The following is a 15,646-nucleotide window of genomic DNA, read 5'->3' on the forward strand; positions in this document are numbered from 1 at the left end:
AATGTTCCTTTGGTGCAGTAATCATATTTGAAGTTTTACTTTTTATTGCATTTTCTTACTCGGATGATTTTTCAAAAACTTTCTTTGGTCAACTGTGATAAATTTCTTGATCAATTCTCACATCAGAAGATAAATTAATTGTTTTTAAGGATAACTTAAAAATGTAAAAAATAACTGGAATTGAATAACTGTTTCTCCAGATTGATAAAGTTAATTAATTTACTTTCAATGTATCCTCTACACAGTTTACTATTTTTCACACCATGATGCATATGGCATATGTATTTTTTTCTCATGTTGCAATACGAATAAGCAATTTAAGCACCTAAAGTTCAAAGATAGGGCATGACGTAGGCCATAAGACGACTGATCACTTTCACAATATTAAGCTGAAATGGTGATTGCTTACTTCAGTAGCTCCAGTGTTTTGTGATCCAGGACCAGCCTGGGATTTCCAGTCAGGTCCAGTTCCTGCAGTTTTGGAGGCAGATTTTCAGGCAATGTGATCTCGTTCAGCTCATTACAGCTCAGGTCAACACACTGAAGAAAGAAGCAGACAAGCAATGAATCTGGCTGGATTCCAGTTCACCAACCTTCTAATTCCCATATTTACTGAATTATGCAGGGCTCTATTAGTTTCTGCCTAGGCAAGAATCCAGCAGACTTACAAATTGTACTCTTGCACAAATTGAATGCAGCTAAGCTTTCTTTCTCCCTATTGTATGGATGGAGCAACAATATTAATTCTAGATGAATAGGCTGGTACAATAGTTGGTCAGCTTCAAAAATAGAGAGAGCAGTACATTTCCAAGTTAAAGCCATTAATTGTGGTTGTCAATTGTTCCAATGAAACTAACCAGTTTTTACATGATTTCTGAGTATTAACTTTTCAAAATAATTGTACCAAACATTTTTACATTGTTGCATTTACAAAGTCTTAATCTTACGCTTTAAAAATAATGAAAACTTAATGATTATCCAGACCATGAAAATACAAAGAAATCGCAGATTTAAAGAATTAATTCCATTTCAAAGAAGCCTAAAATGAACTTCACATGTCACTTAATTTGTTAAAGTGACAAATATGTTTTGTATAAAGGATATTGAATTCAAATGAAACAGTTATTAATAGTCTTCTTGGGAGCTATTAAAAAATGATACAACAGCTGTTTTATTTCATCTGATAGATGCAAATCCCTGTGCCTAATCCTGCAAGCTGACCTATATCAGCATCAACTACAGTTATTACTGTTGGGTGCAGCAATTGATAAAATGAGGGTTTCTATAAAATGAAGAATATCTAGCTCCATTCAGATTATTTTTACCTTTAGAAATGCTGTACCGCAAAACCCATTTAAGGAAATGTGCTCTAATTACACTCTCAATGATTGCAATGAATCTTAATTGATTTTAGACATATTTCTTAAGGTTGTCACGAGTCAATTTGCTAAACTGAGACGCCACAACATAATCCAAGCTCAGTATTTCAGATCTGTGTCGACAGATTGAATTTCACAAGTTATGCGCATAACAAACGTAAGCACTTTTTCATTTGCATACATGCTTGTGTATGCTTTTTTCATTGGTTTCATATCTATATAGATGCTATTTGATTTATGAACATGCAACTAACACTCTTTTGCAATAAGACAACTCTCTTTAAGGTATATATTAGATTTGCAAGCTTTTTTCCCATAAAGAAAAAAATAATCCTCAGTGTAGGTAAAGAGCAACTTTGTCAATAAAGATCATTATCCACTGAATTGATTGCTGCTCTGAAGAGTTAAATGTCAGAAGAGTTAAAGTGGAGAGAATGAACAAAGGTTTAAACTTGTGTTAAAAGATCAGAATGAAGATAATCCAGGAAAATGTGACATTGTTACACAAGACTTGGAAGAATGTGAAGGGGTGATTGAACTGAAAATGTTAGAGTTATAAAGTCAGACAGCACAGAAATAGGCCCCTCAGCCCAATTTACCCATGCCAACTTGCACCATCTACACTAGTCCCACATGCCCACATTTGGCCCATAACCCTCTTAACCTTTCCTATCCATGAATTTGTCAAACGTCTTTTAAATGTTGTTATAGTACCTGCCGCAACTGCAGTGCCCTCCATAATGTTTGGGACTAAGACCCATCATTTATTTATTTACTCCACAATTTGAGATTTATAATTTTTTTTAAATCACATGTGGTTAAAGCGCACATTTCGGGTGGGGAGGGGGTGTGTGGGGGAGGGGGGTGTGGGCTGGTGTGGGGGAGGAGGGGGGTGGGGGAGGTTGGGGGAGGGGGGGTGTGGGGGAGGGGGTGTGTGGGAGAGGGGGAGAGGGGGAGTGGGGGAGGTGATGTGGGGGAGGGGGGTGGGGGAGGGGTGTGTGGGGGAGGAGAGTTTGTGGGGAGGGGGAGAGGTGGTGTGGGAGAGGTGTGGGGGGGGTGTGGGGAGGGGAGGTGGGGGAGGAGGGTGTGGGGGAGGGAGGGGGGAGTGGGGCGTGGGGGCGGGAGGGGAGGGGGCGGGAGGGGAGGGGGGCGTGGGGGAGGGAGGGGGTGTGGGGGAGGGGAGTGTGAGGGAGGGGGAGGTGGGGAGAGTGCTGTGCGTGAGGGGGGCTGTGAGGGAGGGGGGGCAGGGGGAACCTTCAAAACCTTCATAACTTTTGTACTATTTCACCGATTAGAACAAAACTTATTTGACATGCAGCAGCGGAGAATGGTGAGTTAGGTGGTGAAAAATTGTAGCATTATGGGGGATCGTTTAATTTAATTACAATGCAGACAGGAAGTGGTCAAGATGAGAGTTTCAGTAATATAATATAGAAGATAGGTAGAGCGTGGAAATGAGCCCGTTGGCCCAACTAGCTCACGCTGACCAACATGCCCCCCCATTTGACCCCTATCCTTCTAAGCCTATCCTATCCATGTACCTGTCTAAATGTTTCTTAAACGTTGTAATAATAACTGTCTTAACTACCTCCGCCGACCCAATTAATTTTCCTCTTCTAACATTTTCCTCTGGCAACCCAAAATGTCTCTGACACCTCTCTCCCTTTTCTTGAACTCTTTGGCTCCATCACAGCGGACAGACCTACTTATTGACAGACGTCTATTATAAATCTACCAACTCCTTCATTTATCTGTACTCCACTTCCTCCCACCCTGCCCTGCAATGACACTATTCCCTACTCTCAATGTCTCCTCCACATCTGCTCCCAAGACAAGACGTTCCATTCTAGGATATCCATTCTAGGATGTCCCTCTGTCTTTATGGATCATCCGTGTTCAGTAGTTCTGCTCTTGCTCCCCCTTCCCCCAGACGGAACATGGGTAGAGTTCCCCTGGTCCTCACCTGCCACCCCACCAGCCTCTGCATCGAACGCATCATACTCCGACATTTCCAAGACCTCCCATGTGATCCCGTCACATTCTCCCTTCTCCACCTCTTTCTGCCTTCCACAGAGACCACTCCCTCCGCAACTCTTTGGTCCAGTCATTCCTTCCCACTCAAACCAACATCTCCCCAGGTAACCACAGGAGATGTCACATCTGTCTCTATACCTCCTCCGTCGCTTTCATCCAGGGACCCCAGCTTCCAGGTGAGACTGAGGTTCACGTGCACCTCATCTACTGTATCCAATGTTCCTGATGTTGTCTCCTGCATTTCAGTGAGACCAAGGGTAGACTCGGCGACCAATTTGCCGAAAACGTATGTGTGGTCTGCCAATGCCTACTGGTTCTCCCGGTTGCTAACCGTTTTAACTCCCCTTTTCATTCCCTCACTGACCTTTCTGTCCGGGGCATCCTCCGTTGCCAGAGTGAGGCCACATTCAAATTGGAGGAACAACACCTCGTATTCTGCATTGATTGGAACCCAATGGTAGGAACAATGAATTCTTCAATTTTAGGTAATCTTTCACAACCCCACCTTTCCCTCCCCCTCCCCCATACCAACTCTCCCCTCTCTTTCACCTCCTCCTTCCCCAGTGCACCACCTGAACTCCCACCGATTTCTTCACTCCACTTTCCCAACCTCCCACCACTACTTTCCCCCCTGAATTTACAATCCACAACTCTTCAAAAATGTCTCACACCTTCTTTTCTTATCTCTGGCCTTTGTTTCAATCATCTGCCTATCAAACAAAAACCCTTGCCTATGTTGAACCATTACCTGCTACACTTTGTTTAAGAAGGAACTGCAGATGCTGGAAAATCGAAGGTACACGAAAATGCTGGAGAAACTCAGCGGGTGCAGCAGCATCTATGGAGCGAAGGAGATAGGCAACGTTCCGGGCCAAAACCCTTCTTCAGATCAGTCTGAAGAAGGGTTTCGGCCCGAAACGTTGCCTATTTCCTTCGCTCCATAGATGCTGCTGCACCCGCTGAGTTTCTCCAGCATTTTTGTGTACCTGCTACACTTTGTTCTGCCTCCCCCTTTTCCAGCTTCTCTCCACCCCCTCCCACAAACATTCTGAAGGGTCTTGAATAGAAACGTCACCTATCCATGTTCTACAAAGATGCTGCCTGACCTGCTGTGTTACTACAGGTTACAGGGGGTTACAGGGTTACAGGGTTTCCTTTATTGCCACTCAGACCGAAGTCTGAATGAAATTTCGTGCCTGCAGTCATACATACATACAATACAATAAAAAAACAACAATAAACACATATTAACATCCACCACAGTGAGTCCACATAGCACCTTCTCACTGTGATGGAGGCAAAAGTCTTAGGGCTACAGCATGTTGTGTGTTTTTACTGTATTAACCAGCAGTTCTTTGTTTCTACATGATTCAGCTTTCATTAGCCTTTGAGAAAGAGTTCCAAAAACTCTCAGACATTTGAAGTCAGAGGCATACAATACAAAAACAGGGCCATTTGGTCCACCAGGTCTACGGCAAACATTGTACTTATCTGCACTAAACCAATTTACCAATATTTGTGCATAACCTTATAGTACTTGGAAATTCAACTCTTTGTCTGGTTGTGTCTTGAATGTTACGAGAGCACCTGCTTCAATTACCTCCTCAGACAACATACTCCCAGTTTCCTCTCTGTGTGAAAATAAATCCTCTCAGATCCCTCTAAACCTCTCAGCTGGCACCTTGTAACTTGGTACTCTTGATTCAGACACTCCCATCATGAGACGACTCTTGCAATCCATTTTATCTTACACCCTCATAATTTTGTACACCTCTATCACCCCTCAGCCTTCTCTGCTCCAGGGAAAACAAACACTACATCTCCATTCATCTCCTTATTACTGAGAGAGAAGGCAAGAGCTGATGGCTAGAGCTGGGTCAGGTGGGGGTGTGGTCGGAGTGAGATGTCGAGAGCTGGAGGGGGGGTTGGGGAGAGAGCGAGTGCTGGGGAAGGCTTCATTTTTTTCGTTGTGGGGGTGTGGGATAGGGGGGAGGTTTCATTAAAAAAAACGCGATTTTCATTGTCGGGGGGTGGGACGGGGAGTTGAGGAGTGGGGGAGCAGGGGAATATAGGGCGAGGAGGTGGGTAGAGAGAGATAGGGAGGGGAAAGTGGGGGAGGTGAAGAGGGAGAGTGGGGGAGGAGGGGGATAGAGGGAGAAGAGGGGGGAATGGCTGAGGTAGGAAGTGGGGGGTAGAGGGAGAGGAGGGCAGTGGGGGAGGTCAGGAGGGAGAGTGGGGGAGTGGGATAGGGGTGGTGAGGAGTGGGAGAGGAGGGGGGATAGGGACAGGTTATGGAGGGAGGGAGGGAGGGGAGTAACTGAGGTAGGGGAAAGGAGAGGGAGTGAGGGAGGGGAGGAGGAGAGGGGAAAGAACAGGAAGGGTTAAGAGGAAGGGGAGGGGGTGCTGGGGGGTGAGGGGGAATGGAAAAGGATAGGGGTAGGAAGAGGGATTGCGAGGTAATGGATGAGGGGAGGGGAAGAGGGAGGAAGGTAGGGAGGGGGTGAGGGGAGGAAGCAGAGGGTTGGTGGAGGGTGGGGAGCGGGAGGATAATGGAGGGGAATAGGTGACTGAAGAGGGAGTGAGATGCGTTCACATTGATCTTACATTTTACAGGTTATTGCCATTTAGAACTTTAAAAACGTCAGTTGCTCTTCCACCTGCCGGCCGCGCCTGCGTAGTTAGGGGAGGGTTGCCGCGACTCGCGTTACAACGGGGATCTCTGGCGTCACAACGGGAACCTGTCAGCCATGCCTGAGCAATTGGGGGCTATAGGTCAGTGGTGGAATATTGCCTTGGGGGACAGTCTCAACAGGTCCGCACTTGGTCTAGTAACCTATAATATTAAGTATGCTGGCCTTAAATACAAGCATAGGCTTTCCAGTTACAGAACAGAAATAAAATCAGTGTTTTCATTGTTGCTTTAGTTATAGTTAAGACTTTTTTGTTTTGTAGATAATGGCGTATGAGATTACTTACCTTAATTTCTGACAGCTGCATCACTTCAGGGAAGACTTCAATACAGTTGGAATGTGCAACAACGGTGTGCATTCGCCTACAATTCATAATTGTGGTTGGAATGGTTTTCAGTTTGTTCCCACTTAGATCAATTTCTTCCAACTCTTCAAGCTTTGCCATTCTACTGCAAATGAAAATGAGGAACGTTAATGCAAAATCTCATAAGGAGAGGAAAAGCTAGCCCCTCACATATAACGTAGTCTAATTGCCCACAAAACTATGTGTGCATTGGAAGTATAGGAGCCGTTCATTGCCAAGAAATGGATCACTGTGTTCAAGGGAAATGACATTCTCATCAATAGCAGACATATTCCCCACATATCCATGATCTCTAACATTAAAGTGACTTACTTCACAAGTTATAATCTGAAGCATAAACATCAACCCCCAAGTTTATCCCAATCATTTAAGGGCCTGTCCCACGAGCATGCGACTGCATGCGGCAAGCGCGACCTAACGTGGTCGCTTGAGCCGTATGGTCTCGCGGGGCCAGTCCCACTTCGATCGCCGGAGCCGTATGGAGTTGTGCGGAGCTGGTCCCGACATCGCGCGGGGCTCCGAAAAATGGACCGTGTTCAAATATTCCGCGCGGCAACGGCCTGCCGGCCTGCAGCCGCCTCGACGCCGTACGCACCGCATCGACGGGCATACGCAGCGTCTCGCGTCTCTCTTGCTCTTTTTATTTGTGCCCTCTGATGGAGAATGGCTTGCTGCATTTGAGGTTTTTGCCTGGCAATCTCACCTGGCTGGAAAGCTCTGAAGTCGGTTATATGCAAGATGCAGAACCTTAAGACGAGCGTGTCCTGTGAGCAACGGCACACATTTATCTGTGAGATAATTATTTGTTAAATACAATTCCTGTAACATGCTATGGCTTTCCTCTGATAGGCAGGAGGGAGGAATTATCTCCAGTTTATTTGCTGAAGCGTTGAGGCACCGTAAGCTGTTGGAGGATATAAAAACAATTAATATTCAGAATTAATCCTCACATTTTTAAGATTTAATACTTCTATATATCTTTGACTTCTCAACTTGTAAAGACTGTACTAAATAGAAAACCACAGAACCTACAGCTGCACACCAAAAGAATTAACATAGATAAGTAATTTTTATTTTCAAAATAATTTGAGGTTTTTCATTTCCCTAAGGTTGAAACAGTACTGGAAAACATTCCCATTCATTAATTGGAACTAGGACCTGATTATTAAAATCAAGGATTTATTTTCAAATAAATTTAGAATTTCACACAATTATACAGGCTGTTATGTTTATATGAATCTTTTGAACAAATCAAGAGGACAAGCACCCATGTATGCATTATAGTAAGGAATAGTTAAGGTTTTTTATTTGTGCCCTTGAAAAGATTTAGAGGTCTGTAATGTCCAAGACATCATCTAAGAGAAAAAAAAGGAAAATGGGCTTTAGTCATCAAATTTTAGGAAATTACTGATTACACAATCAATTTTTCACTGAGCATTGCGGCTGTGGGGTTTGAGAAAGTTATGAAAGAACTGATGAAGGCAGGGGACAAAATTATTTCCCCCAGGATAACTACTAATTCAATTTTAGGAATGGCTTAATTGTGGGATTAAACTTTTGGAACAATTAAAATGTGCACTGTACCAGCTTTCCTCAACCCATTACTTCAAACGTTCCTAACTTAACAGCAGACACTGGGCTATATCTTGCTCAAATTGGCCAATGTATCCCCACGACCACATAATGAGCCCTACAGATGAATGCAGTCACACAAGATGTGCCAGCTACAGCTGTTGTTCATCAATAGGTCAGATGTAAAGAATATCCGCCGGCTCAGTTAACAACTTATGCTATGTCCCTACAATCAATGGTATGCAGCTGGCAGGCAGTTCATTATAGAACTGGAAACCACTAGCATTAACTCTCAACCTTAAGTAAGGCGATCAAATTGTACATCTATCTTCAAATATGGTCTCACCAATACCATATATAATTTAAGCAAATATTGCCTTATTTTGCACTCAATTCCCCTTATAGTGAACAATAACATTCTGTAAGCTTTCCTAATTACTTACTACAGACTTGCCTTTTATAAATCATGCATGATAATACCCAAATCTCTCTGCATTTGGAATACTAAAATCTCTCCCCATTTTGATAACATGCTTTATTTATTTTTCTGCCAAAATAGATGATTTCACATTTCCTGACAATAGACAATAGGTGCAGGAGTAGGCCATTCGGCCCTTCGAGCCAGCACCGCCATTCAATGTGATCATGGCTGATCATCCCCAATCAGAACCCCGTTCCTGCCTTCTCCCCATATCCCCTGACATTATAATCTATTTGCCAGATCTTTGTCCCTTCACTTATTTTATTTATACCCCTTGTAGCCTTATTCCTTTTCATAATTTACTTTCCTACCAATTGTTGTCACCAACAAATTTAACAAACCCTACTTCATCTCAGTCATTCACATAAATTGAGAGAAAATATTACACTTCATCTCCGATAGCTGTGGAACATAATTTGTTACTTCATGCCAACCAGTAAAAAAAAGTCTCCCAATTTTCTACCCAAACCATTATTTTACCTACACCATTAGTTTTTATCTTCCACAATAACTATTGATCTGGCACACGAAATGCCTGGAAATACAAGTGTAACACATTCACTAGATCTCCCATATCCAAAGGACGTTACTTCTTCGAAGAATACCAATAAATTAGTTGAACGCCATTGATTAATTATGTTTTCCAAGTGCCCAGTTATAATACCTTTAATAATAGCTTCTAATATAAACGTACTGGCTTATAATTTGATGCGTGTTGTCTCATTCCCTTTTTGAACAAAGTAGTGCATGTGCTGTTTTGCTATTTTATGAATCTTCCCCAAAGATTTTGGAATATTAAAATGAACACATTGGTTATCTGATCAGCCATTTCATTCATGAGCCAAGGATGCAATTCATCAGGACTTGAAACCATATCAGCCTGCAGTCCCAATAATTCCCTGATTATCTTTATGGACCTGTTCCACTTACGCAACTTTTTCGGCGACTTGCCGGCACCCGTCATAGTCGCAGCAGGTCGCGGAAAAATTTCTACATGTTTAAAATCCAGTGGCGACCAGAACAGGGTACGACTCTTTGGGCGACTACTCACGACCATACAGGCTTCACCCCGCGACATGTCGCCAGGTTGTAGCCTGTATGGTCGTGAGTAGTCTCCTCAGTCACCCAAAGAGTCGTGGCGACTTTCTGGTCGCCGCTGAATTTTCAACATTTTCGGCGACCTGCAACGACCTATGACGGGTGCCGGCAGTCGCCGATAAAGTCGCGTAAGTGGGACAGGCCCATTACTCTGGTAATTGTAAGTTTTTAGCATGCTCTTTCTGGGATGATATTTGTATCTTCATATGATGGAGATTGAAAGCAAAGTTTAATTTATCATCTATCTCCTTATTTTCCATTATTAATTCTATTCCTCACACTATAGGAGACTGCAAGGTGACTTGGATAGGCTGGGTGAGTGGGCAAATGTTTGGCAGATGCAGTATAATGTGGATAAATGTGAGGTTATCCATTTTGGTGGCAAAAACATGAAAGCAGACTATTATCTAAATGGTGGCCGACTAGGAAAAGGGGAGATGCAGCGAGACCTGGGTGTCATGGTACACCAGTCATTGAAAGTGGGCATGCAGGTGCAGCAGGCAGTGAAGAAAGCGAATGGTATGTTAGCTTTCATAGCAAAAGGATTTGAGTATAGGAGCAGGGAGGTTCTACTGCAGTTGTACAGGGTCTTGGTGAGACCACACCTGGAGTATTGCGTACAGTTTTGGTCTCCAAATCTGAGGAAGGACATTATTGCCCTGGAGGGAGTGCAGAGAAGGTTCACCAGACTGATTCCTGGGATGTCAGGACTGTCTTATGAAGAAAGACTGGATAGACTTGGTTTATACTCTCTAGAATTTAGGAGATTGAGAGGGGATCTTATAGAAACTTACAAAATTCTTAAGGGGTTGGACAGGCTAGATGCAGGAAGATTGCTCCCGATGTTGGGGAAGTCCAGGACAAGGGGTCACAGCTTAAGGATAAGGGGGAAATCCTTTAAAACCGAGATGAGAAGAACCTTTTTCACACAGAGAGTAGTGAATCTCTGGAACTCACTGCCACAGAAGGTAGTCGAGGCCAGTTCATTGGCTATATTTAAGAGGGAGTTAGATGTGGCCCTTGTGGCTAAGGGGATCAGAGGGTATGGAGAGAAGGCAGGTACGGGATACTGAGTTGGATGATCAGCCATGATCATATTGAATGGCGGTGCAGGCTCGAAGGGCCGAATGGCCTACTCCTGCACCTAATTTCTATGTTCTATGTTTCTATAGCAAAATGCGCATTTTGTTAACATACACATTGTTAATATTTGGGGGGGGGGGCACAGTAGTGTAGTTTCTCGTGCCATACAGCACTAGAAACCCGGGTTCGATCTCCCGATACCCTGTCCAGGTGGGTTTTCTCCGGGTGCTCCGGTTTCCTCCCACACTCCAAAGATGTACAGGCTTGTGGGTTAATTGGCTTTGGTAGAATAGTAAATTGTCCTCAGTGTGTAGGATAGTGCTAGTGTAGGGGGTGATCGCTAGTCGGCGCGGACCCAGCGGGCTGAGGAGTCTGTTTCTGCGCTGTATTTCTAAAGTCTAAACACAGGAAATCAGGAAACACCCAGCTGATCAGGCAACATCTGAGGAAAGAGAAACAGTTGATGTTACTAGGCTGCATCAGCATCAGCATTCAATTTTCATCAGAGCTGTATTTAAAGGAAGAATGAGAATTGGAGCCCTGGTGTGTTGCATTGCTGCTGAGTGTTTTAGTGTCATATACACCAACATAACTGAGATTATCAGATGCACAAAATAATAAAATATTTATTACCATTCAGCTTTTAAGAAAAGATTTGAGGGCAACTCGGTTAAATGGTTGTGTTGGATGTCAAGAACCTCTGTTTGCGTCCGTTCAAGTCGTTCTGGAAGTCTTCTGAGCTGGTTGTAACCAGCTAAAAGTTTGCGTAAACTACCATTGCAGAACAACCTGTTGAAGGACACACATAATACTGAGTTCAATCCTTTTTGTCACTGGAAGTTTAACTGTCAAAATAAGCGAGAAAATACAAAAAACTATAGACACAGCAAAACAACATGTGGAAAATTGATTAAATTAAACCTTTTTGTTAATTATATTTAAAATATGCACTGAATTGATAGGGTGTAGATAGATACAATGCCCTCCATAATGTTTGGGAGAAAGACCCATCATTTATTTATTTGCCTCTGTACTCCATAATTTGAGGTTTATAATAGAAAAAAAATCACATGTGGTTAAAGTGCAGTGTCAGATTTTAATAAAAGTCATTTTTTATACATTTTGGTTTCACCATGTAGAAATTACAGCAGTAATCCCCCCCCCCCCCTTTTTTTTTTTCAGGGCACCATAATGTTTGGGACACAGCAATGTCATGTTAATGAAAATAGTCATGTTTAGTATTTTGTTGCATATCCAATGACTGCTTGAATTCTGCGATTCATGGACATCACCAGTTGCTGGGTGTTTTCTCTGGGGAGGCTCTGCCAGACCTGTATTGCAGCTATCTTTAGCTTATGCTAGTTTTGGGGGCTAGTCCCCTTCAATTTTCTCTTCAGCATATAAAAGGCATGCTCAATTGGGTTCAGATCGGGTGATTAACTTGGCAACTCAACAATTGACCATTTTTTATCTTTGAAAAACTCCTTTGTTGATTTAGAAGTATGTTTGGGATCATTGTCTTGCTGTAGAATGAACCGCTGAGCCATGAGTTTTGAGGCATTTGTTTGAACATGAGCAGATAGGATGTGTCTTTACACTTCAGAATTCATTATGCTACCACCATCAGCAGTTGTATCATCAATGAAGATAAGTGAGCCAGTATCTTCAGCAGCCGTAAATACCCAGGTCCTAACACCCCCACCACCATGTTTCACAGATGAGGGTGGTATACTTTAGATCTTGGGCAGTTCCTTCTCTCCATACTTTGCTCTTGCCATCACTCTGATATAAGTTAATATTTGTCTCATCTGTCCACAAGACCTTTTGTCCAGTACTGTGGTTGCTCTTTTAAGTATTTCTTGGCAAATTGCAACCTGGCCATCCTATTTTTGCAGCTAACCAATGCTTTGCATCTTGCAGTGTAGCCTCTGTATTTCTGTTCATGAAGTCTTCTGCGGACAGTGGTCATTGACAAATCCACACCTGACTCCTGAAGAGTATTTCTGATCTGTCGGACAGGTGTTTGGGGATTTTTCTTTATTATAGAGATAATTCTTCTGTCATCAGCTGTGGAGGTCTTCTTTGGCCTGCAATTCCCTTTGCGATTAGCAAGCTCACCAGTGCTCTCTTTCTTCTTAATGATGTTCCAAACAATTGATTTTGGTAAGCCTAAGGTTTGGCTGATGTCTCTAACAGTTTTATTCTTGTTTCTCAGTCTCATTATGGCTTATTTGACTTTCATTGGCACAACTTCTGGTCCTCATTTTGATAAACAGAAATAAAAGTTTCCAAAGGTGATGGAAAGACTGGGGGAAAGACTAGGTGCTGAGAGCTCTCTTATACCTGCATGAAGGAGGCAATTAAACACACCTGAGCAATTAAACACCTGTGAAGCCATGTGTCCCAAACATTATGGTGCCCTGAAATGGGGGGTATTATTTATAAACACAGATGTTATTTCCACATGGTGAAACCAAAATGTATAAAACCCTTTAATAAAATCTGACAATGTGCACTTTAACCACATGTGATTTTTTTCTATTACAAATCTCAAATTGTGGAGTACAGGGGCAAATAAATAAATGATAGGCAGTGTAGATTCTTGATTAGTACGGTGTCAGGGATTAAGGAGATAAGGCAGGAGAATGGGGTTCAGAGGGAAAGATAAATCATTCATGATTGAATGGCAGAGTAGACTTGTTGGGCCCAATGACCTAATTCTGCTCCTAGAACATAAATTAGCATGATTCAGTAGAAGGAGGCAGTAAACCTTAACTCTACCAGCCTAGATTTTGCTCCACTGCCCATCACGGGTTATCGATTGGTGACGATTAGCCATGATCACAATGAATGCCGGTGCTGGCTCGAAGGGCCGAATGGCCTCCCCTGCACCTATTTTCTATGTTTCTATGTAATATCTGCGTGCATATCCAATTGTCCTTTACATATCTTCAGCATATATGGAAAGAACATGCAGGATGAAAGGCTCCTGACCTGACTGGTGAAGACGTTGTGCAGCAGCAGGGCCAAGCACGTCATGATCGGCTCCTGTGTGTGGGCTGGAACAAGCCACACACAAGAAAATGCTGATAAAAACTTTGACAAATAGGAGGAGTTAATGATCCAATTTGACACGTGTTAACGTTAAGTTCTTGATATTCTAAAATAAGTTCAAAAAAAGATATAAAAAATTTAAATTTGTAAAAAAAAGCTCAAAATATTTCAAATTAAAAATATTTCAGAAAATATCCCACCTTTCTTCCATATCACAAAATCTTAATTCACATGAGTCTACTCATTGATTCTACATCAAACATATGGATGAATTCCCCAGGGAATTGCAAGGGATTTCCAGCAATTCATCCTCCATAACAAGGACTGAGGTCATGACTTGATGACTTTCAACTGAATATGCATCTGCCTACGTCCCGAACATCAGTAAACATATGGATGACTGCTGCCCACTCAATCTGGGCCGTACATTATAAAAAAATAAAATCCGTTTTTATGCATTTTATGTATCCTATTCTCTAATTAGGGAATTGGAATGCCTCCTGTTGAATTTTCAAATCCTCTGACCAATGTAAACTGCACTACACATCATATGGCCGCTTTGTCATCTTCTAGAATCCTTATTAAACGTATATAACCATCCACTCAGCCACCTTGCTGTAATTTGGACACTGGACCAATACAAATAGTCATATCTGAGAATGGCTGTTGAGAGTTTGTAATTCAATAGACAATAGACAATAGACATTAGGTGCAGGAGTAGGCCATTCGGCCCTTCGAGCCAGCACCGCAAATTGACAGGTAGTGTGTTTCGGTGGACACAAATTGTATTTTCTTTGGCAGTGTAAATGATCTGTGGGAACAGATTGTATGAAAAGTTCTACCTCTCATTGATCTGTGTTAATGACTGCTCAGTGATCATGTGAACCGTTTAACTATAATCATCAATACTAATCACAATAAACTGACAATGCACAGTAGATTCACAGAAATGGTTTCCGCAATCCATTATTAATTACCATAAATAGAACATAAACGAGGATGGGAGTAATCAATATTTTCTTCACATCAGCATTTCAATAGTCTGCTTGTCTGTACCACTTATAATATACAACAAACTTTCAGGGGGAAGATAACAAAAAAGGCTTTTCAAGATCAACTTTATTACAACAGCCATAATCTGATAAATACATTATTCTTTATTGTAGTTTTCCCACGAGAAGCAGTTTAAACACCAAAGACAACAATAACATGAAATGCATAACCAGACATTAAAATTCATTGTAAAAACATGGAAATGGTTTCAGGGAACATTGATCATTTTTCTTCTCCACTGGGAGGTCGATATCCCTTTTAGAAAAATCAAAGTTTGGAGTGTATTTGCCAGCTGGGTCCCACTCCATTCATCCTACCGATAAATCACTTGGATTCACACCTTTTATTTCAACCTCTTCCTTTCCAACTATTCTCACGTTATATTTTTCTCAGTAATTTACAAAATGGGGAAGCGCAAATGCAACATTTGCCCATTGCTGTCCTCTAAGAGACAATGAGTGATGAGCTGCCTTGAACTACTACAGTTTGTGTACTTCCTCAGTGCTATTACATCTCACAACGTTGTTTTCTACTTTTGCCAGGGTGGTGTGTGATTTAGAGAGATGGCGGTGCTTCCGCACTCCAACTGTTACCCTTGACCTTCTTGGTGGTTAAGGTTGTGGTTTAGACCAATTCTATTGGAGAAACCGTGACGAATTGTTAGTGTTCTTATACATACTAGAACAACGGTAGGCACAACAAATGTTCAAGATGGAGGATGGGATCCAATATATTAGACGGAAACCAGCTTCCAAGAATTCAGATTTTCAAGTATACTGCAACTTTCTGACTGTCTAATCAGCATAGAATGTTTTATGATCTTTGCTAATTAATTGAA

The 15,646-nt window shown here is 42.3% G+C and overlaps 1 protein-coding gene across 1 annotated transcript in view; it reads right to left on the minus strand.

Annotated features, from left to right (window-relative positions):
• Positions 1-15,646, minus strand: part of phlpp1 (PH domain and leucine rich repeat protein phosphatase 1) — a 161,117-nt gene that overhangs the window by 16,115 nt on the left and 129,356 nt on the right. The window contains exons 10-13 of the mRNA XM_033048796.1: positions 11,335-11,490; positions 7,171-7,371; positions 6,390-6,552; positions 410-540 (exon numbers count right to left, since the gene is read on the minus strand). Coding sequence (XP_032904687.1) covers positions 410-540; positions 6,390-6,552; positions 7,171-7,371; positions 11,335-11,490 — 651 coding nt within the window. The remainder of the gene's footprint in view (positions 1-409; positions 541-6,389; positions 6,553-7,170; positions 7,372-11,334; positions 11,491-15,646) is intronic.

Source organism: Amblyraja radiata, chromosome 2 (assembly GCF_010909765.2).
Source record: "Amblyraja radiata isolate CabotCenter1 chromosome 2, sAmbRad1.1.pri, whole genome shotgun sequence".
In the NCBI taxonomy this organism is placed as follows: domain Eukaryota; kingdom Metazoa; phylum Chordata; class Chondrichthyes; order Rajiformes; family Rajidae; genus Amblyraja; species Amblyraja radiata.